Genomic DNA, 23,517 nt, shown 5'->3' with positions numbered 1-23,517 from the left:
TCTTAGAGGCCAGGCCTGCCCAAGAAGAATGCAGGAGGGGCCTAGGTGGTGGCAGGTGGGGCAAGAGCACGTTAGTTCACACTGAGTGGCACACCATGCTGCACTCCACACCAGGTGCCAACCTACTGCACTAGTCGCTCTCAGGCCGGTACAGGTACCGCATCACCAGGCTGTCCACCTCTTTCTTATGCTTCTTCTCCTCCTTCCGAGACGGCCGGCGTGCCTGCCCAGCCTCCTCATTTTCTGCAGCCGGGCCCTTCTTCACGCTGGAGCGGCTGTGGCCTGAGACGGTAGAGCCACTGGACGTTGATGAGGATTCGGACTCTGTCTCTGTTCTCTTTCTTCTCGATTTGGACTTCTTCTTGCCCTTTCGAGAGCGCCCCTTCTTCCGCCGCTTGTGCTCTGAGGAATCTTCTGAGCTGGAGCTGGAACTGGAGCTGGAACTGCTTCTCCTCTTGCTCCGGCTCTTCCGATGGCTGCGGGACCGGGACCGAGAGACATCAGCAGCAGAGGCTGAACGGCGGATGCTGGTGCCCCGCTCTGGGGGGTCCAGTTGGGCACTGCGGGCACTCTGGATGCTCTTCCGGTCATCCTCCTCGGAGTCGGGCTCCAGGCTGCTCCGCTGAAACGGGACAGGCTTGTAGCTCAAGACCTCATTGATGGCAGCCTCCAGATCCGGGTCCAGGTAAGAGTGACGGCTGACAGGGCGGACACTGGAGCCAAGAGGCTCATCCGTGGCAGAGGCTGAGACGCGTGGCTGGGGTGGCACTGACAGACTGCGGGCCAGCGACGGGTGGCTATACTGGGAGTGGGCCTCACTCAAAGCCACACTGGCTCCATCATCCCACTCATCCAGGCAGCCCCGGCCCAGGGACAGGCGGGAGTCAGGGCTCTCCCGGCCTAGGCCAGAGGCCCGGCTCAAGGACGGGCTGAGGGTCCTCGAAAGGCTGTCGAGCCGGGAGGTGCTGCGACGAGAACTGGGTGAGCCCGACAGCGAGAAGCTAATGAAAGAACGGGCCCCATCTTCACCTGAGCCATGCCGTGTGGCAGAGGAGGCCCGGCTGACAGGTGCAGAGACAGCTGAGGCCCGGTCAAAGTCTGAGCCCCACCTCTTCTCCAGCCCCCGGCCAACACGGCTCCCAACCTCAGAGAAGATGGAGCCACGTTCCTCTGTTTCCTCGGACTTCTTGCCCTGGCCTGGCTCCTCCCTGGGGCTCAGGCGGGCTTTGCGGGGGGGCCTCTCTGGGGAGGCTGCCAGCTCACTCAGGGTGGTGAAGAGTGAATCCGTGTCCCCTGTGCCCCCGATGGAGTCCTTCAGGATGAGCCTCTTCCGGTAGCTCAGGGAGCTCAGTGTGGAGGCTGGCCTCTCCTCCACCCCCTTGCCCTCTTTCCCCTCCTTCCCGAGGGTGCTGAGGGCCGTTCTGAGGGAGGAGGTGAGGCCAGGGAGGAGAGAACCAGTAGTGGATTAGGGGTCGCAAAGAGAGAATGAGAGAGAAAGAGAGGAACAAGCATTAAACCTAGAGAATAAAGACACAGGGGGAGGGAGGCGAAAGGAAGAGGAGGAGGAGAAATCGGCAGCAGCCCTCGCAAAGTGGCGGTGAGAGCGTCGGAGGAAATGAAGCAAAATAATTTGCGTCAGTGAAAATAGCTTCATGGAGAATGTCATGTAAATTAGACTATTGTTCTATTTCATCACTTTTCCCCCTCTAAAACGTTTAGTTCAATTTATTTCATTGTCAACTACCTGGAGCATCGTGCCACGCCGTGGTGAACGGCAGTGGGGCGGGGAAGGTGGCATTATCTTCAATAACAAAATGTGATTCGGCCGAATAAATTAAACCAATTAGAGGGGGCTGCTGGGTGTTTGTGGTGTGGGGCTGGACTTGGGAAGGGACCTCAGGAGAGTTGGAGAAGAAGAGGGATTACTTTCTCCACCTAACCCACCTGCTGTCTCTGGGAAGAGGTGAGGAAGGGTGTGCCCTGGCGGATGAGGATGGCTCTGAGTTGGCAAGAAACCTGGAGCCAGCAGGGAAGCGGTCACAGGAGGGGTGGGAGCAGAGAACTGCTCTCCCTTCCTGCTGCCATGCTGGCTGGTAGGTGAGGGATGGGGAAGGTGGAGCTCTGGATTCCAGGGGTAGCTGTCTGTGTGATCAGAAGACTGGCTGGGCTGGAAAATATGGGAGCAAGCAGCCCTGCCATGGGTATGAGCAGGAAGCATGGGAGGGCAGTGAAAAGATTAGAGGAAGGAGAGACTTGGCAAAGAAAGCTGGAAATGTGTCTGTAGCTGTGATGGGAGTCAGGAGAAGCGGTGCCTTTTCTGCAGCTATTCCTGTGAAGCCCTCAGAGAAGCACAGCTGGCTTGCACAGGCTCCTTCCAGGGCTGTGGGATCCAGAGGTCCCTTGTGCCCCATCCTCGTCTTGATTCCAAACTATCAGGTAGTTCAGTCCATATTCATTGAAGGAATAAGTGGGGATGAAGTTAAATCTACATCAAACCAAAGCGCTGAGCCTGGTAGGACCATATTACCTGGGAAGGATAAGGGCACAGCAAACCCTGGCTAAGAAGAAACTGAGCCTCCTGGGCTCATTCTACCTGCCTGGGGCTCACCGGGGCCCCTTCCACACATATCACGCCAGAGACACCTGTCCGCTTGGGATGGAGGCACTGCTCATCAATCCCTGAGGCAGGAGGTGGCTTTTCCTCCGAGCTCAAGGACACATGCTCACCTGGAACTCTTTAAGCTGCCATCGTCGGAAGCCGCCTTAGAAGGCCCCTTGTTTTTGGACAACCACGACTTGACCCCGTCGACCCGGTCCTCCAGCTCTGAGTCCACATCCGAGTCCCCCTCGCTGTGGGATGAGGAGCAGAAGGGTAGGCGAGGCTGGGGAAGAGGTGCACACCTGCTGCCCAGTCGGCAGTGCTGAATTGGCAGCAGGTCTTAGGCAGGGGCGGGATGCGGGGTGGCATGCGCATCAGAGTCAAGAAGGAGAACAAGAGAGGTTAGACGGAGTACGCTGTTCACAAGGACCCTGTTCCCACTCAGGAGGCCATGGTGAGAGCCACCAAGACGACCCTGAGGAGCAGAGGTACCTCCCATTCCATGGGTATGACAGGCTGCTGTTCAGCCAACCAACATAAATGAGAATGACAGGGAGACCATCCATTCATCAATTATACCTACATGGCTCTTGGTTACAAAGAGGGGTCCTGGCCCCTCCAGCTACAACCTGAGGCCTATTTTGCTGTTTCTTTGCTCAATCCCCAAAATGTGGCTACAGCTGCTGCTATTTTCCATGCCTTCATTGCAAGAGCTGGGCTCCTGGCTATGGCGCAGGAAAGAGAAGGACTTCATTATGACTTTAAGTTAGCTTGAAACTGGAGTCTCCTCAGCTAATGGCAATGCCAAACTGGGCACTCCAGTCCATATCCCAGACCCACCCTGCAACTGCTCTGGCCTTTAAGAAACAAAGAAAGGAAAAGGAAGGGGCAGCAGCATTTCCCAGTGGGCTGGCAACAGCTTCAGGATTCAAATTGCACCTTGGAGACCCCATCGGGCCCAAAAAGTTCCAGACAAAGGGCTTTGTCTCTCCAAGACTTTTCTTCCTTTCCTCAGACAGCCTCCAGCTCTTGCTCTCCAGTACTTCTTGTGGCCAAACTGGCCTGAGCCCTCTCAACTTGTAGGAAAGCCCAAAGGAGTCAAATTCTGAGTCTGGAGTCACGGTGACACACTCACAAACATCAGAGGCTTGGAAATGCTTCTGAGTGAGAACGCTTCTAGAATTCTACAAAATGTCTGCTCACCACGTTCCCCTGCTACGGATATGCTAGGATTTCTCCTTGATAGAAATTTCCTTTCATCTGTGTCAACAGGAGCAGCCCTGTTCCTGAATTATGTTCCTGAATAAATAGCCACACAAGCGCGTGTGTGTGTGTGCATGCATGCGTGTACACACACACACACACACACACACACACAGAGAAGAAATCACCAGACTCTGTTCTGGGAACTGTGAGAGAGCACAATTCATGGGGAGGGGAATAAAAAGGCACATTTTATCGGCTTCTGTCAAACACAGAATTATAACAAAGACGAGGCTGGCTGATGCCCCAGGTGAACAGGAGTTTAGCAGATAGCCCCAAAACAGCTAATGCAAGCCCCATGCCCATCCAAGCCCAGCAGATTTACTATGGTGCCCGGGCCCCATGGAATGCCAATACCACCTGATTTATACACCCGTGCAAAAAACCTCCTCCTCTAGCTTCAGAGCCTGTAATTTATCACTGCCGTTCATAACCATATTGATTGCCTTTAGAAAGGAGGTGCTGTATGCATCACAAAATCTATGTCTACATGTTAAAAGCGTTTCTGTATAAATCTCCCTTAATACCGCGCTGTTTACTGCTTTCATTAAGGTTATGGCAATAACAACTGTATCTCTAAGTAAATCGAAACATTATTTTTCTGCCCGCCTTAGCATGCTCGCTCAATAACTTGGAGCTGGGGCCCAGAGCTGCTGAGGAAGGAGCCACGTCACCCACATCTCCTCTCTGCCCTCAGCGGGAACCTGGCTTGGATTGCACACCTAGTGCGCCTGCGTGAGTACACGCTGGTGTGTGTGTGTATGTGTGTGTGCACCCATGTGCTACGCCTGGCAATGATTTAGAATATGATCTTAAATGCGCATTTTATCAGTCCTTGAAGCTCCTACCGCCCAAGAATGGCAGGGCTGGAACACACATGGGACAGACAGTCATGGACCCAGAATACGAATTTTCCTCCTTACATTCAGAGCAACGAATGGGTTGAGAAGCTGGCCTGCCTGCCTGCCCTCGCCTTCCCTTTAGTTTCAAGCATAGAGATGATGTTTGGGATCTTTTCCTTAAATAATCAGGCCCGTAAACAAACTCCAGGGGCAGGGAGGCTCAGGGGGCAGTTGAAATTTTAAATGGTTGGTATTAAACCTCGCGTCAAATACAATTTATGTCCAGGCTCATGTGCTATTAGTTAACTGGGAGCCGAATCGCGGGGGAACAAACAAACGGAGACAGAATGGCGGGGGATATTAATTGTGTGTGACAACCAGGCTCCAGCGGCCCTCTATCACTGTTACACACTATTACATTTATCATTAGCTCTCACAGAGGTCTTTGTGTTGCCGCCAGCCCATCCTGGCCAGGAGAGGAGGCCTGCCAGGCAAGAGAGAGTGGGGGGAGGAAACTCTACATCCTGCTAAAAAAACAATCTCCCCAAACAGTCCTGGCGAAGTTGATGGAGGATCAGCCTGATCTGCCCGACGGCCTCGCACATCAGCACCAGCTGTCCAGCTCCCACCCAGAAAGAAGGAAACGACGAGAGGGGTGGATTTACTAGGCTGGCTGCCATGTGACAGATAGCACTAGCTCAACGCCCAAGGGCCTCCCTCTGTCCACGGTGCCCACGGGGAGTAAAGTAAACACATCTGGCTGTGTTCCTCTCCCCTGCCCCAGCAGAGAAGCCAGTGATTAGCTGCCTGAATGCTTTCTCCAAACAAAGGACGGCCAGATGCCCCTCACCTTCTACCTTTGTCGGCCAAAAGGTGGCAGACCTTTCAAAATGAAACATACCTGCTTCTTCAGGCAACTCAAGTTCCCCAGCGGCTCAAGGATGTGGCTACATCCAACCCAAACAGACTTTTCCCCCAGAGAAATAGGCCAGAGAGGCAGCTACACTTGGTTTCTGAGGGAGGAGGGGGCTGGAGCGACTGTGGAAGGCGACTGTGGGTACCATCGACTGTGGCTGAGCTCTCCTCTCAGACGGAGCCCCCATCCTGCCCACCAAGGGCCGGAGGGCCAGCCCGAGCCTTCTTAGGGGAGCGCACCACGTTGCCTGCCCTCTCCCTCTGATGCAGGGCCCAGCCTGTCATCCTGCCTTTCCTTAGGACAGAGGCAACGGTGTTAGTGTGAGAGCCTAGTGTGAGATGCGAGAGGCTCCGTGTTGCCATGCGGCATGCAGCGGGCGGGGTGGTAGGCCAGTGTTAGGGGCGGTTAGACACCACGCTAGGGGGGGCAGAGAGCGCGTGCGCTCCAGTCCTCACGGTTTATTCTTTCTTTTCTGATACTTTGTCACCATGTCCTGCAAACTGGAAACAGAAAGAAAACGGTGGGCAAGGGGGCCAGACAAAGGATAACAAAATCAGCGGGCACACCAAGGTGGACCTCTCAGCTGAGGACTCCTCTTTCCTCAGCAAGCGATGGCTCTGGCGGATGGGGACCAGGTGGCGGGATGTGACAGTACTGTCCTCAGGGGAGGTCCGGGCCACCCCAGGCACCTTTCCCCTGCCCCCACAGAGCAGGCTTCCTGGGATCTGCCTGCAGGATGGGGCCCTGGCCCTCATGGCGGAAGCAGGCAGGTCTGGGAGGTCTGCTCAGGGCAGCCTTGGGAGTTTCTCCAGGGCCTGACCACCCCCACACGACACACACCTCCGACTATTGGTCTGCCTGCTTCATGACTTCTCCTTAGCCTAAGACTACAAATCTCTCTCTCTCTCCTAAACCATTCCCTGGATGGGTTTTATGAGAGAAAATCTCTGGTATGGTAACAAGGCACCATGGCCCTTAAATCTCTGCTCTCCCCAGAGTGGGGCAGGCGCCATCGGAAATGCAGCTAAATGGGGGAATAACTCATCTTCAACAGGCAGAGCTGGAGAGCCAGGTCCCGGGGAGACCTGGGGAGGGAGGAGAGGGAGGAAGAGGGGAGGAGTCTCACCCAGCCAGCACCTGTCCTGCTCTCAGCTGCTACAGGACAGGTCCATGCCAGGGTCTGGCGACAAGGGGGGGAGGGGACGCTGGTGGCTCAGTGATGGGGAGACAGAGGTTGCATCTGTTCTACCTGGTAGCCGGGTCCAGAGGCAGTCAAGAGAGCCTCTGTGCCAGCTGCAGCTGCCCTGGAGGTCCCCTCACCTGTTGATGAGGTCCTCATTCTCATCGCTTTCCATCTCATCTTCAATGGCAGCCTGCAGGTCCCCGATGCGCTTGAACGCCAGTTTTAGATCGGCCTGCAGGCTCTGGTTAGCAGCTTCCAGACTCTCCAGATCCATCTCCTAGAAGGGAGAGTGGGCAGTGCAATTCACACGAGGGCTAGTCTCTCCGCCAGCTGCCCCAGAAAAATCCTGCTTCAAGGCTCTCCCAACCAGACGGGATCTACGTGAGTGCACGCCTGCCGAGCTTTTTTGTACGTGGGTGTTGCTGGGCTTTTGGGCCTAGCCTGCCCTGATGGAGACTCCAGTACCACCCGTGGCCCCTGGCCTGCCCTCAGGGCTTCCTGCATTGTCCTCTTGGCATGTCCTCTTCTCTCCAATTCTCTAAACCACAGTTTCTTTGAAGCCTACCCTACGCCCTAGCCCAGGGGTGGGGTGTGTACTTAGCAGCTACCAGCTTGGGGCCCCCGGGGGGCAGTGTATTACCAGCTCATGTTTCTTGCGGCTGGCCTCGGCCTCCTTCCTGGCCAGCTCGCCCATCTCCTCCTTGGTGTCCCGGAGCTGGCGCTGTAGCCTCTTGTTCTGCTCCTTCTCCCGGTTCTCAGCTGCTGTGCGCTGATCCCGCTCCTCAGTCAGCTTCTCCATGTTCTCCTTGAGCCGGCTGGCCAGGCTCTGGACAGGGAGGTGAGAAGAAGGGCCCATCAGCCAGGAAGAGAGAGAGGTGTGGAGGAGCTCTGGAGTCGGGAGGCCTGGGGTCCAGCTCCAGCCCCACCACTCACTGGTAGGTGGGCAAGCAACTAAAGCTCACTGAGGTGGTTTCCTTTGCTTTCTGTAAAATGGGAGGATAATACCAGGGGTCTGTTAAGGACTGAATAAGGTCAAGTATGTGGAGACAGTCTGGAAGCTGAAAGGTGCTAGTATTATCATCATTACCAAGGTTGGAGGAGTGCTCTGGCTACAGCCTGGACCTGTCCATGGGGGTACCTCGTGTGGGGCCCCCACAGACAGCAGGGCTTCCCCTCAGAGACGCCGAACCCAGAAGCTCCAAAAGCTAGATCTTAAGCTCAGAGGTAAATGGCTTTACGGCGAGTTCCCGGATCAGGGGGAGACTCAACAGTCATCAGATTCCTAGCACCCAGCCATCTCTCTGTGCCTGATGAATGTCTCTGCCCCCAGAAACGTGAACACATTTTCCCCTGCCGGGCTATCGGATGTTGAGCCAATGCCCTGGAGATGGGGGCAGAGTGTGAGGGTAGGACCCTGCTTCTGGTTCTAATCCCGGTTCTACCACTAACTGCCCGTGGTTCTACCACCTCTCAGCCCCCCAGTCTTTGGGTCTCTAAAATAACAGCACCAGGCTACATGATCTCCAGGGCCACTGGTGTTTAATATTCTGTGCATCTAAACCACAATACTGCCTTTGTAAGCAGAAGGGAAAATGAGAGCTAGACCTGAGGAAAGGGACTGGCGCCTGTGAGAAAAGAAGGTATGTGTGGCCCATCTGCCCTGTAGCCACCACACCAAAGGCCTCGTCTGCCCCTTGAGAGCTTTGTGACCTTAGGCAACCTACTTAACCCTTCCGGCATGTAAAATGGAAATCAAACTATTACCAAGGCAGAACGTGAAATTATTAAATCTCCTCTCTCTCTAGCTCTCCTGAGGACTGTAATCCCGTGTCGGGAGGTTCAGCCATATGCTCTTCCGAGGTCAAGGGTATTCATGCCCTCCGGAAGCCCATTGCCAGCCCCACAGCTGCCTATTTCCATGCCTACCCTCGTGCCTGCTCCACAGATGAGGAGTTAATGGCGGGGCAGGGACGCTTCTCAGCACCCACACCCATGAACACAGTTCTTGTGAGAACTATCAGTGCTTAGACACATCTACAAGCTCAAGGACAACAACTTAAAAACAGGGTGAGAGGGGTGTAAACCCAGAGACAGAATCCTGCCTGCCTCTTTCCTCCTACCGGACCTGCTAGAAAGGGAGGGGCTGGAGCATGCTGGCTTCAGGAGACTGGACAGAAAAGTCTGAATTTGGAGTATGGAGATTACAGTTGAGAGGAAGGAGGGATAAAAAGGAGAAAAGAGGTCAACGGAGAGAAAAGAGGAGTAGAAGGGGAAAGAATGAAAAGTAGAGGGCGAGGAGGAATGGGAGGGGGAGAAGGGAAGGAACAGGGAGAGGGTAAGAAAGGGGAATAAGATTGGGGAGAGAAGAAAGAGTGGAGGGGAAATGGAGAAAAATGATGAGAAGGAGATAAATCGGAGATGAGATGGGTGGGAAGAAGAGAGGAAAGAGGGGAATATGAAAGGGAAGGGAGAGAAAGAGAGAGCAGTGAGATGAGAGAACAGATTTCAGCCTCACAGAAGTGGCGCCATTTGCTGCATATTTATGACCCTGCCAGAGAGCGAGTGAGGGGGACCTGCGGGGGGAGCTCATGGTGGAGGAAAATATGAAGACGAAAAGCTAAGCTGCTCTGGTCCCTTGGCAGAAAGCAAGCACGGAAACAGAATGTAAAGCAGGCAGGCTCTGCGGTGCCCAGAGAGCAGGCCGGGCAGGCAGGGGAGAAGGCACCGCCCCGTCAGCTGGCCTGGCAGCTTAGCAGAGGCCTCTGAGGAGGATCCACGGGCCTGCCCGGCCCTGCTCAGCATGCGTGGCTCCAGCTGCTGGGGCAGCTCTGCCCTGATCGCTACAGACCAGAAGTGTGCACCCACCTCCAGCCGCTTCACTTGGGTCCTTTCAAACTCCAGGCGCGTCTCCAGCTCCCGGATCTTAGCTTCCTGTCTGCTCACCAGGGACTTGTCCACCATAGACTGTTCTAGGAACTCTACTTGGCTCTGGAGGGCTTGTAGCTGGGGGTGGGGAGCAGGAAGAGAAGAAAGAACTGAGACCAGAAAGGGGGGTGGGCAGAGTCTGGGGCTGGCAAGATCACCATGGTGACCAGAAGGCTGAGGGAGGGAGGGATCCCCAGGGGAGGTGGGAGGACGGGCCCAGAGCCAGAGGCATTCCCCACCTGGCCCAGCGCTGGCACAGACTTGGCCCATTGGAGAGAAAGGAGACAGCTAAGGGCCGGAGAGGGAATAGAAATGTGAAATGAGGCAGCTGAAGTCAAAATGTCTGCTATGGCGATATGGCTTCAAGCCTAGCGCTTTGCACTGGATACTGCTCGGTGGATTACTGATGGCAGAGAGAAGTGCGTGCTATCCTGTGAGCTTGGGGATTCATGCCCACATACGCTGACCCTGGCATCCTCTTTCTACCAAGGCGGACCCTGGTTCCCACCTTCTCCTGGAGCTCCTGCTTCTCCTTGTTGGCTTCTTCCAGCTGAGCTTGGAGGTCATTCATCTGAGCCATGTCCCGGGAGGCCTGGGAAAGGAGTGAGTGCTGAAGCAGGATCGCTCATAAACCCCAAATCCTGCCCACTCCACCCAACCCTGAGTGCCATGGACCACAGGCATTGCAACCTTGCCAAAGAAGTGGGTGTGCCGGGGACCTCTGAGGAGGACCAGAGGACAGGGTGTGTGGCACAGGGTGCGGTGGGCACTCCTGGGCAGGGTACCTGGGCCACGGCCGCCTTGTGCTTCTTCATGAGCTCATTCATGTCCTCCTGATCCTCCTCCAGCCGGTTCTGGATCTCGTTCTTCTCGCGCTGAAGGCGGCTCAGCTGCTCCTCCAGCTGGACAGAAACAAAGACAGATGGGAGGGCCTCAGGCCTGGTGTGCCCGATGGCCCCAGGTGGCAAGTCCGAGCCTTCCACAGGTCACCCCCAGTGGGCGGGAGGGAAAGATGAGGCTGCGTCTCCCTGCTGGAGTGGGATCCAGGACTAGTGGTGATCAGGGAGTTGCCTGTCCTGCTGTGTCAGGGAGCTGAGGGAAAGGGCTGTCTTCGCAGCACAGGCAGACCCTGGGCTAAATGACAGCTGATTTCTGGCAGCTCTTTGGAGGCTAATGAGAAGGCAGAAAAGGTCTTCCCAGAACAAGTGACCCAGCATCCTGGCACTAGCAGTCTAGGTCCTAATCTTCATGCCCTCTGCCCCCTTCAGGCCCCAGGGAAGGACACCTCAACTCTGCAAAGCTCTTTTGGTATGGTTTCCCCTGGGACCGTCTGCGCCCTAGCTGTCCAGCCCCCACAGCCAGTCCACTGCTGGGGGGAGGGGAAGAGACAGCCAACAGCAGCTTCAGGAAATGAATGAATCTATTAGCCTGTAATTCCAAACCAAAATGACTGTGTTGGCTCCTTCTCTGCCCCATCCATCTTGTTACCGGGCTGTGGGGAACTGGGGAAGCCTCTGCCAAGAAGTTTATTAACTCGGATTTAAATAAAATGGTAATTTTATAACAGCCTTTTTTAACACAATTAAGGAATTTGAATTACTCACCTGAAAACTGCTGAGGAGCACAAATGTCACGGGGCCTGGGAGATTGGCATCAGCAGCCAGGTGGCTAGCTAGGGGACTGTGGAGCCCAGAGCCAAGCCCAGCCTCCTCCCTTGCCCCATTCCCTGCCCGAGATGGTACCAGTGGCCGCATCCCAGCCATGAATTCTCGGCCGATGGATGGGCCGTGGGAGAGGTGGGGAATTAAAAGAGAGGCATTAAATAAGAGCTCTAATTAGCTGCCGCTTGGGCTTGTCAGTGGGCTGGCCAGGGGAAGGGGAGGGAAACGAGCCATCCCATCCTCTTATCGGTGCTTCCACTAATCTCTAGGCACTTGCTTACATCCCTCAGCCATATTAGCTGCCTTTATTTATGGTGTTGGGGCCTGAGGCCAAGCTCCCACAGGCAGGTTGTTAAACGGGGAGATGGGCTCTTGCTGGCTCCCTCTTCCACCTCGTTCCCTCCCAGGCCTCAGCTGTTAGTGAGAGACAGAGGAGGGAGGCCTCTCTCACTGCAGAAAGCCCTGGTGTGAAGGGATCTGGCTGAGGAAGGGTCCCAGTTTGGGGTGAAGGAGCCACTGTCACAGCCCTAGTCTCCCTCAGCCCGGCCCTGCACAGCCCAGGTCCTCACCGCTGTCTTCGCCTTGGCGATGTCATCAATCTGTAGGTGCAGGTCTTCAATCTCCACCTCCATCGCTTTGCGCGCTTTCACGGCTGCTGCACAGGTGAACTCTGACTCCTCCAGCTGGACACAGAGCCACCCCCACCCCAGGGAGAGACGTCAGCCATTCCCTGGGGGCACGAGGGCTGAGCAGGTTGTTAACAGGGGAAAGGGAACCCAGCCGCGCTTTCTCCTCCTCTGTTCACTTGAGATCCCCGGGCTGGAGGGTATTGTGAGGCCTGCGCAGGCACCTCATCCTGTGACAGGGGGTGGGTACCGGGCCCCACCCACGGCATCCTGGGGCTGGGTGCTCATGCTGTACAGCAATGCACAGACCCTGCGGGGTCTGGATGCTATAAGCGGCTTCTCCCTGCTTCCCTGCCACCTTCCTTCCTAAAGACTCAAGCACCACTGAGAAGGACAAGAGGAAGAGAAAGGACGAAAACCGAGCTCAGTTGCTCCTGGAGCTGACGCTGTGCTCTCTGTAGGTACCTGGTTCTTCAGCTGGGCGATCTCCCTCTTGCTGGGTGCATTGTTCTTCAGGTGGTCCAGCATGATCTGGGCATCTGCCAGCAGCGCCTTGGTGCGCTTCAGGTCTTTCCGGAGCCGCTTCTCTGACTCAAAGTCCCGCTGGTTCACCTGGGTGGACACCAGAAGTTGGGGCTCCGGGCTCCACCGAGAGGCCTCCTCCTGTCTTCCCCAAGCCCACGCATCACCCTTGCTCACATTCTCAGAGTTCCCCTAATGAGCAATGACAGTGGAAGTGCCAGGATCACACCAGCCAATGAGAAAAGCCTGGGTGTGTATGTGATGGCCTCCATTCCAGAGGTGATGACAGGGGGCTCTACAGAGCTCAGCACCCTCCTCTCTGTGCCCAGCTTTCTATGCCTAAGATTCCCATCCCTAAGACCGGATGGGGCAGCCAGTTGGCCATGCCCCAGACAGCGATCTCTCCTCACCTGGTCACTGAGCGTGGTGAGCTTGCCCTCCAGCTCCCGCTTCTCTCGCAGCACCTTCTGCTTGTCTTCATACTCTTCCTCGAGCTGCACTTCCATTTGTTTTAACTGGACAGAGTTAAAAGGGGGAGGGGGACAGAGACCCATCAGCATCTGGTGCCAGCCAGTCCCCTTTCCTTCTGGATTCCCCAACCCAGTGAAAACAGTGGGGCAGGGCTGAGCGTGGATGACCCCAGAGGGGTCAGACCTTGAATTTGAAATTGTAAGGGTTTCAAAGCAGCTTGGAGGGGAGAAGGGGGATGGCAGGCCATGCACGGTGGCCCTGAGCCAGAGTGGGCAGGTCCCACTGAGACAAGCTAGTTGATTGCACAGAAAGCAGGGAGCGTGAGTTCCTCAAGGCCTGAGCTTCTCTACACACCCTGAGAACACATCCCAGCTAATGTCAAGAGCAGAGATTCCTGGTACAGAACGGCAATGGAAGGGTACCATTGGCTAAGACCGGGAAACAGAAATCCCCTACTTTGAAGCAGTGATGGAGGAAACGGTGTTTATACTGGACAGGTAGGTGCCCACTGCCTTGCCTTCTTTTGACACGACTGCCGGGTCTCCTCCACCTCCTCATCCCGACTCTCCATCTCCTTGGAATGAGTCTGTCTCATCCGCTCCATCTCCATTTCAAGTCGCAGCTTAGCCTGGAAGTAGGTGGGAACAAGGACTAGGTTAAAATCCCAGCAGTGCTCTGACTGCTGCCCACTGCACCCTGATGGGCAGCTCTCCCCAGGCTCCAGAGCAGGGGCCGTCTCTGCAAGCAGTTCCCTGGGCTCCCACCTTGCTCCTGTGCAGTGGGCTTCTCCAGAGAAGCTGAACTCCCTTACTGTGCAGGTGTCTAGGACAGGCCCAGGGAAGGTTGCTGGGGTGGGGCCACCCTGCAGCTTTTCCATTTGGTCTCCATGCTCGAGCTCCTTGAACTAACATGATGGCTCACGGGCACGCCAGGTGGGCTCGGGGCCTTCTGGCTGCTGTGCAGTCACTAGCCTCACCACTACAGCTCAGTCGGGATTTGCTCTTGCGGAAAGTACCACGAAAGCTTAATTATCTTCACATTGTGGCTGGTACAGATTAGATACTCACTTAACATTTTGTGAATAAGGGACTGGATGAGCAAACAAATGACTGAATTTGGGATCTTGCCCCCCTCTGGCCCACACCCCAGGTTAGCTCTGGGGACGGTGGTACCTCCTTTGCCCAGCTCTGCAGTACCTGTTCCAGCATCTGGATGGTCCCTGCCTGCTCGTCTAGCTCCTCTTCCTGATCCTTGACCTTGGCCTCCAGGTCCCGGAGCTGTTTCTTGACCTTGGCCAGAGAGGCTTCATCCTTGGACTCTTGGGAAGAGATGTCCTGGAGCTCAGCCTCCAGTGAGACGACCTTCTGGGTGAATCCCGCAATGTCCATGTCTTTTTCCTGGAGCAAAAGGGAAGATGAGGCTGGCGCTGGGCTGGCCCTGGCCTGTGAGCGAGATGGCGCACGGAGGGTGGGCAGCCCCACGCACCTCTAGTTGCTGTTTCAGGCTGAAAGCCTCGGCAAGGAGCATGTCCTTCTCTCGCTGCAGCTTCTCCCGCTGCAGCTTCTCCCTCTGCGCCTCCTCGTGCGCCTGTGAGAGTTCGCTGTCAAACCTGTGAGGGAGCATGGCCACGGGGGCTCCATCAGACAAGGGAAGAATCTGGGTCTCCAGCACCCACAGGCTGCCAGGATGTGGTGCCCCAGCTGTGGACAGGACACACGCAGAAGGGGGACTTGCAGACTAAACATTCAGGGGTTACAGGTCAGGCCGCCGAGGCCCTACTCGGCAACCTAGTCTAGGATGGGGGTGCATTTCACTGAATGGGTCCAAGAAGCCTTTTTACGAGGTGGGCCTAAGCAAACCCACAGACTGCTTCCATGGAAGAGGTGGACATACTCTCGTCAGGCATTGTCTCAACCTTTTCCATTTCAACAGATCAGGAATGAGGGCCCAGGGTGAGGGCATAGAGGGCCTCAGGATGGATAGAAATGCCTCGTTGACTTACTTTCTACAGTTCAATTCAGAAACTCTAGATGGAGCAGCCTATGCCTACCCTCAGTCTCGGCACCAGCATTTGGCCAGGCCCACCTGCCTGAGTAATACCCATGTCACCACCAGGAGCCCCCACACTGAGCTGGACGCCAGCAGTCCCACTGTACCCAGCTGGCAGCGTTCTTCAACAGGGCACGGGCACGCAGTTCACGGCTGGGGGCCTCTTTCTTCACTCCTTCACTTCTTAGCCTTCTATTTCCTGCCCAGTGACTTTAAGTGAGGAGCAAATTGCTGAAATTCCTCTTAACACCTTCCCTGCATAGCTAATCAGGTTCCTGCAGAAAACTGAATAGCTCCACCCTACCCCAACACCATATCAAAAAAAATAAAAAAATAAAAAGAAAGAAAGAAAAATGTAAGAAAACTCTGGGCAGCTGAAGCTGAATGAGTTGCCCAATAGGGAGTGGGGCAAGATGGTAATTAGCTGCACTGGCACTGCCATTGGGGTGCTCAGAAGGGGAGGTCCCCGCTCAGTGTGCCTGTCTCTAGGTAAAGGGAAGGTGGGGGTAAAGATAAGAACTAGGGAAGCAGGGAGTCACGGAGGGAGGAATATAAGACCTTCTCATTTCCTCTCACTCTGCAAAGCAGCCTCGCCCAGGAGGCAGAGGGTAATCCCGGGTCACCGGGAGGGCTCAGCTCTGCAGTTCTCACCCCCAGGGTCGTGAGTGTGGGGCTGCCCCTTTGCAAAGGCAACTAGTGCCTCTGCTGAGTATTCCTCTCCTGCAGACGGGAGCCAGGCGCTGTTCCCACTCCCTGGGGCACCCTGCTGTTCCCAGGGTGTGTGGGTTCCTCGGTGTTGCTAATAAAGGCGTCCCATTCCCATCCCCAGCCAGGGAAATTAATTTAGATTGGATTTTCTCCTGTGAGGGCTGCCCCCCTCCTTGGTGCCATTACCATAATGAGATGGAAGTGGCACGGTAGTCTAATGACATTAGTCAGGAGAGTGTGTTGGAGTAGCTGAGGCAAGGGAGAGATGGGGAGCTGGGTGGGAATGAGGGGCAGGGCCGTGGTGGCGGAGTTCCTGCACAGGGCCTGGCTGGCGCCCATCCTTCCTGACCTCAGCACATCGGGGAGCAGAGGGCTGAGCGGGCCCTCAGTGGGGATGTGGTCTGAGTGCTCCTCAGAGGTCAGGAGTGAGACCCGTTCACATTCCAGGACGACTGAATATGCAGGCAAGGACCCTGGCCAAATTCACGTCCTCCCTCCTTGCTTCCCTGGAGGGGGAGCAGGGAGCCCTGTCTGGGGTTGTTCTAGAAAGTCCTCTGCGCCCAGGGCAGGGGACCCACCCACCTCCTCTGCTTCTTCTCCAGCTCATGGTTGCGGACCTGCTGGCCCTCCAGGTGCAGCTTGGTGTCCTGCAGCTCAGCCGTCAGCCGCTGGCACTTCTTCTTGAGTTGCTGCAGAGCTCTCTGGCTCTCCTCACTATCTGCCTGCAGGTCCCCGAGCTAGGGGCCGAAATGGGGTACAGGGTCAGCGGCCACTGAGAGGCCCAGGAGTATTGGTGGAGCAGGTAAGAAGAAGGAGGTGGGTGAGAGAGGGGGAGACCCAGAGATGAGGGATGAAGTTCAGGGACATTCGGGGAACTAAGACACTTGAAGAACAGCGTGGCCTTGGCTGTCCGCTGCACCCAGAGGCAAACATGCCAACCCTCCCCTATTGCTCCCAGGGCCTGCCTGCACTGGCCATTCACTGGGCCGACATGTGGCGCCAAGCCCCTCCCAGTTCCTCCCTGGCACAAGCCTCCATGGCTTCCAGCAGACTCACCCGCCTCTCCAGCTGCCTCTTGTTCTGCTGCTCTACCTCTAGCCTGTCCTCGAACTCCTGCTGGAGCCGCTTCTTGGTGAAGTCCACCTCCCGCACAGCGCGCTCATACTTCAGGCGCCACTCACCACCTGCGAGATTGGCGGCGGACAAGGGAAGACTGAGCTTCTGAGAGTCCCCGAGAAAAGGACGAGGGGAAGGATGGGGCAGGGAGGACCAGCAGGTGGAGTCAGCCAGAGCGACGCAGAAAAGTCTCTGGAATGAGGCTTCCACCCAAGATGGAAGGAGCCACTAGCTGAGAGAAGACTAGAGAGGGTGAGGTGGCTACGTGTGCTATCTTCTCCCCAGAGACGGCCAGCCCTTGGCCCTCAGATGTTATCATTGGCATGGTTGTTACAGTCCTCTAAGATAATCCCCTGCATTTATTGGCACGTCTACTTTCTATCTACTTATTGCACTTTAGCCTTATAACAGACCTCTACCCGGGAGACAGGCTGGACAAGGGGTGTGTGACCCAGGCGTGGGCATCAGCGCTTGCCACTCAGGCCATTGCCGAGCTCTTCCAGCCTCAGACCCACCTGTGTCGTCATCATCCACTTCCCCGTTGATCTCTGCTGCCCGGATGAGACGGGCCTCCATCACCTCCATTTCCATCACCTCCATTTGCTTCTTCAGTGCATCGTACTGGGTCTGCAGGAGAGGAGGGGAGGAGGTGTGCCATTCCACCCCCTCACTCAGTACCCCTGCACCCCTGAACCACAGATGGTGGTCACATGCTTACCCAGGGCAGACAGGGGTGCTGGGTTAGTGGCAAAGCTGCCACCTGTCTTTGGGGGGAGCAGATGGGCACTAGAGTGTGTCCGCCGCTGTCTTCACCCTGGCCCTGTCCTCACCTGCAGCTCCTTCATCTCCTTCTCAGCTCGGAGCCTCTCCGCGGTCTCCGCGTCCAGCAGCTGGGAGGCGGACTCTCCCGTGTTACGTTCATCCGTCAGCTCCGATGTCAGCTCGGAGATCTGGGGTGGGGGGAGGGAGATGCCACCAGTTGAAATGCCTGCCTCACTCAGCTGGAACGCCTTGGGGGGGGCAAAAAGGGGGAGGACCTCCTGGGCCCAGCCTCCCTGCGGAGGTGGGCCAGTCTGTCTGGTGTGAGGAGTCACTCACCCGGCTCTCCAGCCGGTCACTGTTGAGCCGCAGCTCATTCCGCTCCTTCTCCACCTTCTCAAGCTTGCTCCGCAGCTGCTGGATCTCTTCCTAGGGTGCAGTAAGGAGGGCAAAGTGAGCCAGAGGCTCTACAAGAGGTCGGGGCCCAGGATCTGCACCCTTGGGGTGAATGAAGCTAGTGAAGCTCGGGCTAGTACACAAGGGAACAGAAAGCCACTGCCTCCCAGGGGCTCCTTCCCTAGACCCTTCCCCATATGCCGAGGATGCCGAAGATTTTATACCTAAGAGGCTACCCAGGGGCTCAGCCAGCATCCCGGTGGATGACTTCTGTTTGATGGGCATAGTTCAAGGTCATCAGCTTTATGGACTAAAGAAAGGAGCACTTGGGAGCAGACAAGACTCTCGCCCCCATGGATGAACTCCAGTCCTTTTCCTCTCAGTGACCAGGCCCTCCCTGGGCTTTGACATACGTCTTTGTTCCGGATCTGCTCCTCGGACAGCTGCACCTCAATGAGGGGTCGTACAGTGGTAAAGAGCTTCCACCAGGGCCAGTCCTTCACCCCTTTGTTCTTCTTGATGTTCTTCTGCACACAGCGAATAGCCAGGTCCTGGATCTAAGTTGGGGTGGGTGTGGCACACAGTGGGGCTCTCAGTCCCAGGCCTCGCCAGGATCCTCCCTGCTGGGCTGCTTCTCTGGCCATCAGACCTGGAGGCAAACGCTCCCTCTGCACCCAGCCTCCCTCCATCTCTCAGAGGTTGGGTGACAGAGAGCCAGGCCCTGGGAGCACTGCACTGGGCACTAACTGCTCTGCCATCGTTAGGAATAACTTCATCTGCTTTATTTGCTGCCTTATTATTTCCACCACCCTGGCCTGGATGTGCTATAAAACCTAATCTTGCTGAAACACAAGAGGCGGCGGTGCCGGCTGTTTTATGGACTTGCTAATAAGAAAAGGAGTCGCTGACACAGCTCCTTAATCTTCATGGAGCAGCCTATGATCCAGAGCCCACCTTTGCTTGGGCTCTGCTCCCCCACCCCACCCTAACCCTTGGACCAGGTCACATGGCCCCATCGCTGGGCATACCAGCACTCACTGGCACCAGGGAGCTGCCCATTCTCCAGCCTGACCCAGGGCATGGCAGCCCTGGGAGGTCTCTGCCTCTTCTCCCCCAGATAACAATAACCCATAGCCCCAAGACTAGCTTTCTGCCCCTACATGTTCCCTCCAGTTCTCCACCCCAACCCAGGAGCTCTGCCCAGCTAGGCTGGGCTGAGGGACGAGGATGTCCCTGGAGCAGCACCTTTTTCTTCTTGAAGTGCTGGCGGGCCAGGTAGCCCCTGCAGGCTGCCTGGAACAGGGTTAGGTTCCTGCTGGTTTGCTCATCCCGTTGCTCCTCCAGCCGTGCCAATGTGCCCGCCCGGAAGAACACCTGTGGAGAAGCAGGCCAGGTGAAGGCAGGAGACTGGGCCAGGGCAGCCCAGCCGAGGAAACCAGCAGGCCCAGAAGTGTGGCCCTTGGCCTGGGAAGAGCCTAAAAATCCAAGTGTCCAAGAGAATAGGGAAGGAGCAAGAAGAGGCCCCAGCCAGGAAGGCTGAAAGAGGAGGGCAAGCTGGGGGGTAGGGAGGTTTGGGAAGGGGAGGAGTAAGAAGGGAAATCTAACTTCAAAGAGAGATGAAAGCAGAGGAAAGCCAAGGGCAGGTATTAGGAAAGAAGTCAATGAAACAGCCACTGGTCAAATGGGGAGAGGACGCCCCTCAGCAACATCCACGGTGGCTTTTTCCCCCCCAGGACTGCCAGCAACCCTGTCCATGCCCCTGTGCCCACTGCTGACCACAGGGCCCACAGGGCCCAACTGCCTTTGGCATCCAGCTGCCTGGGATCAGGTAAAGCAGATGGTGGTGTATGTATGTAAGAAGAAAAATGTCCTGGGGCAGCCGGTTAGCTCAGTTGGTTAGAGCGCGGTGCTCTTAACAAGGTTGCCGGTTCGATTCCCACATGGGCCACTGTGAGCTGTGCCCTCCACAACTAGGTTAAAACAACTACTTGAGTTGGAGCTGATAGGTCCTAGAAAAACATGCTTAAAATAAATGAAAGTTTAAAAGAGAGAGAGAGAGAGAGAGAAGAAAAAGGTCCAGGAAGCAGTATGCAGAGAAAGGGGAATGGGGAAGGAGTAGGGGCCTCTTCTCTGTACCCTCCCTGCTCAGTTTTATTTCAGACATCTCCTCTTTCAAGTGACAACACCCCACCCCCACCCACACACCCAGGTTTCATCTCTTGATGAAGCCAGTGTGGTGGGTGGGAGTTGGCCCAGTCAAGGGACCTGTCATACAGGTTTGGGGGCTGGAGGGCAGATGTGAGGAGAACCAGCTGGAAACCCCCACACCCGGCTTTTCCTCTCACTCTTTGGTGGCCTGAGCTGGGGCTGGATAAAAGTTTCACTGCTAAGAGAGGAAGAAGAGCAGGGAAAAAGGTCAGGTGAAAAAAAGGCTCTAGTTTCCTTAGAGAGGGCAAAAGGATACCTAGGTATATGCCCACCTCCACCTTGCCTGGCACACAGAAAATTCCCTTTTGTGGGGCAAAGCGAAGATGTGAATTGAACTCCATGGGAAACACTCAGAACCATTAGGTAGAATATCCCCAGGCCTCCCCTCAGGAGAAAAATGGGGAGAGGGCCTACACTCTCTGCTGAGAAAGCTTTGCCTCTGGCGACTCTGTGGAAACCTAGTCCCCTAAGGCTGGCCTGGGAGAAAGCCAGCTCAGTTCTCCAAGACACTTCCCCACATCCCACCGGCAGGGCTGAGTGTCTGAGATCTCCCATGGGTCCCGAGTCCCACCTGAGCCTTGATTTCCCACAACGTGTGAGCCTGAGATTCCCCCCAGGGGCCACGATTCTCCCAGAGGGGGGACATCATGCTAGGGGTCAGCACACATGGTTGTCTGACTAGAGCAGAAGTAAGGTGCCAGGTCGGGGGCGGAGAATGGCCCAGAAACACAATGGAAAGAGAAAGGACGCTCTAGAGGCTAGGGCAGCAGCCTCAAACCTCTCTTGAACAGCTATACGTCTGTGAGGCGAGGAGTCCTGCTGAGTGTTAGGTGAAGGCTCGGGGCCATCTCCTCTCCAACACACCCATCCATACAAATCTTACAAAGAACAGGAGGCTCCCAGACCCCCAATCCCTTTGCCTCGACCAAGGTCCTGTGGGCTCAGACTGAGCTCCTCCCTTCTCTGACGCAGTGTGACAAACAGTGATCACCAGCCAGTGGTGATCATAGCTTAGAAGTCCTGAAACTTCTTTCCCAAACCAGATGTGAGCCAACATCCACCCATAGCCCTAATTTTGCCCAGAGCAGGATTGAGCCCTGGGCCTCAACTGCCTCAGCCAGGCACTGGGGTGATGCACAGGGAGTAATATGACAGCCGGAAAGAGGACCCGCCTGTACAGGCCCTCTCCTGCCCTCGACATGCCTTAGAGGAGGTGCCACTCGCAATGCCAGCCCGCAGCAGCTCAGCTGGCCAGAGGGGCAGGAGCCCACGCAGGCAGACACCAAGAGGCTGAAGTGAAAACTTGGACTGCAGGCTTCCCAGGGAAGAGCTCCACGAGCAGCCTGGAGACTCCCCATCTCCACACACAGGGCTTAGAGACAGTTTGGGAGGGGAGACAGAGGAGGTAAGCCAGACAGCAGAAACCAACACCAGAAAAATGACGTAGAAAGAGAATGGGACGTAGAAGACACAGAGACCGAGGAAAGAAACAGAAGAGTCGAACCAGAAACTGCGGGCTCGAAACCAGCAGGGACCGCCAGTGCCAAAAGGACAAGGGAACACTAGGCACAACAAAAACAAAGATACGGTGAGGGGACGGGAAAGGGATTCCCAGTGAGGGAGGGGGCGCGAGAAACCAAAAACTGACTCAGTGCGGCACACAGAGAACAGAGTGGACCAGCAACACTTCAGCCTTTTTTGTAAGTATGCCCTTCCACCTCACACTCCCCACACGGCCCGCGACCTGTGGTTCCTTCCCTGTCTGCTGACAGATGCACAGGTCCACACCCCCCTCTGGCTCCCAACTGCTCCCCCTCCCACCACAGCCCTTGGAGCACATACGTGGATGCCGCTGGTCCAAACTCCCAGTCTCAGGAGAGAGGGGTATGAGGGGTGCCCTGCGCCGTGGGAGGGACGCTCGGCTGACCCTTTGGTGTGGAGTGATGAGGCAGACTGGCACCCAGGGCCAGGCGTGCCTGCCTTTTATGCACCACGTTCCATTCCGATGAGGAATGTGCCCCGTGGGAGGGTGGCGGCGGCACAGCCTTGCCATGTCCTGCTTGTCCTTCTGGGACGCTGGCAGCCCTAGACGACTTGCCAAAGGGGGCTCTGCCCTCTGGAGCACTCTGCCTATTGCCTTCCTGCCTCTCCAAACTCCCTTCCCTTCTGTCTTCCCTACTTCCTATACCAGGACCCAGGTCAAGTTCAGGGCCACCTTCCAACCCACTCCCTCCTGACATCAGAGAGGTGTTCACAACACTGAACAAGCCAGTTATCCAGAGGGAGGGAAAGTGAAGTTTGCTGCAGCTAGAATATCTAACTTCCCGGCCTCTAGCCCTGAATGGGGCAGCTTGAGAGGAAGAGCAGCCCCAGAGTGGCTGGGAGGTGATGGGCTGGGGGACAAGACTCCGAAGGGACCCCAGGACACTCCTGATGTTGGACTGAGCAGGGAGGGCAGGAGGGGGAGGGTCACCCATGTGGACAGGGGGACCAGAGAGTAAGGGCCCGACTGCCTTCCCGTAGGAATAACTCACCCGGCTCAGGCCCATGCAGCAGCTGCTCTTCTCCAAGTCCAAGGACTCCAGCAGCTCCTCCACCGCCTGCAGAGAGAAGCCTCTGTCAGGGAGCCCACCCAGGGACTCCCCATCTCCATGCAGGGCTTCACGTCCTCCATTCGGAGTCCCTTATGTATTCGACAAGCACTTTCAGTAGGCTTCCACTGAATTAGCCAAAGTCAGGAGAAGGCATTTCAGGGAGAGGACATTTCGGGGAGCGGGCATTTCAGGCAGAAGGACTAGCATGAGCAAAAGCATGGAAGCACAAGACACAGAATGAACCGAGGAAAGTATTAATAGTTGGCACAACTTGGAGTGAAGGGGGTGCAGTTAATGTACAACCAGAGAGGTAGACAGTTGCCAAAGTATGTGGAGCCAGTGTGCTGAGAGCCCCTGAAGGGTTTGCTCAGGGAGGGACATGATCAGATTTTCATTCTACAAAGATCCTACTGGCACAAGGGCGGATGGATGGAGATCTCCTTAGGCAGCGACTGAAGTAATCCACAGAAGAGAAGGCCAGAGCTTGACCGGAAGGGAAGAGAGGAGGGGGAAATGCGGAGATATGAAGGAGAGAGAGCTTTGGCAGGTGTGGGGGAGGGGCAGACGAGAGGAAGGCAGCTAGGAACATACTGAGGTTTCTGACTTACGGAACTAATTAGATAATGGTGCCATTCTCCAAGGTAGGGAACACAAGAGAAAGAGCAGGTTTGAGAGGAGC

The 23,517-nt window shown here is 56.0% G+C and overlaps 1 protein-coding gene across 4 annotated transcripts in view; it reads right to left on the bottom strand.

Annotated features, from left to right (window-relative positions):
- Positions 1-23,517, bottom strand: part of MYO18A (myosin XVIIIA) — a 92,658-nt gene that overhangs the window by 5,742 nt on the left and 63,399 nt on the right. For 2 of the 4 annotated variants that reach the window (XM_081028630.1, XM_081028632.1), the window contains exons 21-41: positions 22,779-22,844; positions 19,282-19,410; positions 18,450-18,593; positions 17,980-18,069; positions 17,712-17,831; positions 17,397-17,508; positions 16,822-16,949; positions 16,348-16,502; positions 14,494-14,617; positions 14,205-14,405; positions 13,526-13,636; positions 12,948-13,052; positions 12,481-12,627; positions 11,959-12,072; positions 10,514-10,630; positions 10,237-10,320; positions 9,669-9,806; positions 7,444-7,629; positions 6,941-7,080; positions 6,076-6,120; positions 2,728-2,850 (exon numbers count right to left, since the gene is read on the bottom strand). In XM_081028630.1, the coding sequence (XP_080884756.1) occupies positions 2,728-2,850; positions 6,076-6,120; positions 6,941-7,080; positions 7,444-7,629; positions 9,669-9,806; positions 10,237-10,320; positions 10,514-10,630; positions 11,959-12,072; positions 12,481-12,627; positions 12,948-13,052; positions 13,526-13,636; positions 14,205-14,405; positions 14,494-14,617; positions 16,348-16,502; positions 16,822-16,949; positions 17,397-17,508; positions 17,712-17,831; positions 17,980-18,069; positions 18,450-18,593; positions 19,282-19,410; positions 22,779-22,844 (2,579 nt within the window). Of the gene's footprint in view, positions 1-126; positions 1,422-2,727; positions 2,851-6,075; positions 6,121-6,940; positions 7,081-7,443; positions 7,630-9,668; positions 9,807-10,236; positions 10,321-10,513; positions 10,631-11,958; positions 12,073-12,480; positions 12,628-12,947; positions 13,053-13,525; positions 13,637-14,204; positions 14,406-14,493; positions 14,618-16,347; positions 16,503-16,821; positions 16,950-17,396; positions 17,509-17,711; positions 17,832-17,979; positions 18,070-18,449; positions 18,594-19,281; positions 19,411-22,778; positions 22,845-23,517 lie in introns of all 4 variants that reach the window. The other 2 variants (XM_081028629.1, XM_081028631.1) reach the window with 2 other exon arrangements.

Source organism: Rhinolophus hipposideros (genome assembly GCF_964194185.1).
Source record: "Rhinolophus hipposideros genome assembly, chromosome: 20".
Classification (NCBI taxonomy): Eukaryota; Metazoa; Chordata; class Mammalia; order Chiroptera; family Rhinolophidae; genus Rhinolophus; species Rhinolophus hipposideros.
Note: the sequence above shows the minus strand (reverse complement) of the source record. Positions and strands in the feature narration are given on the sequence as shown.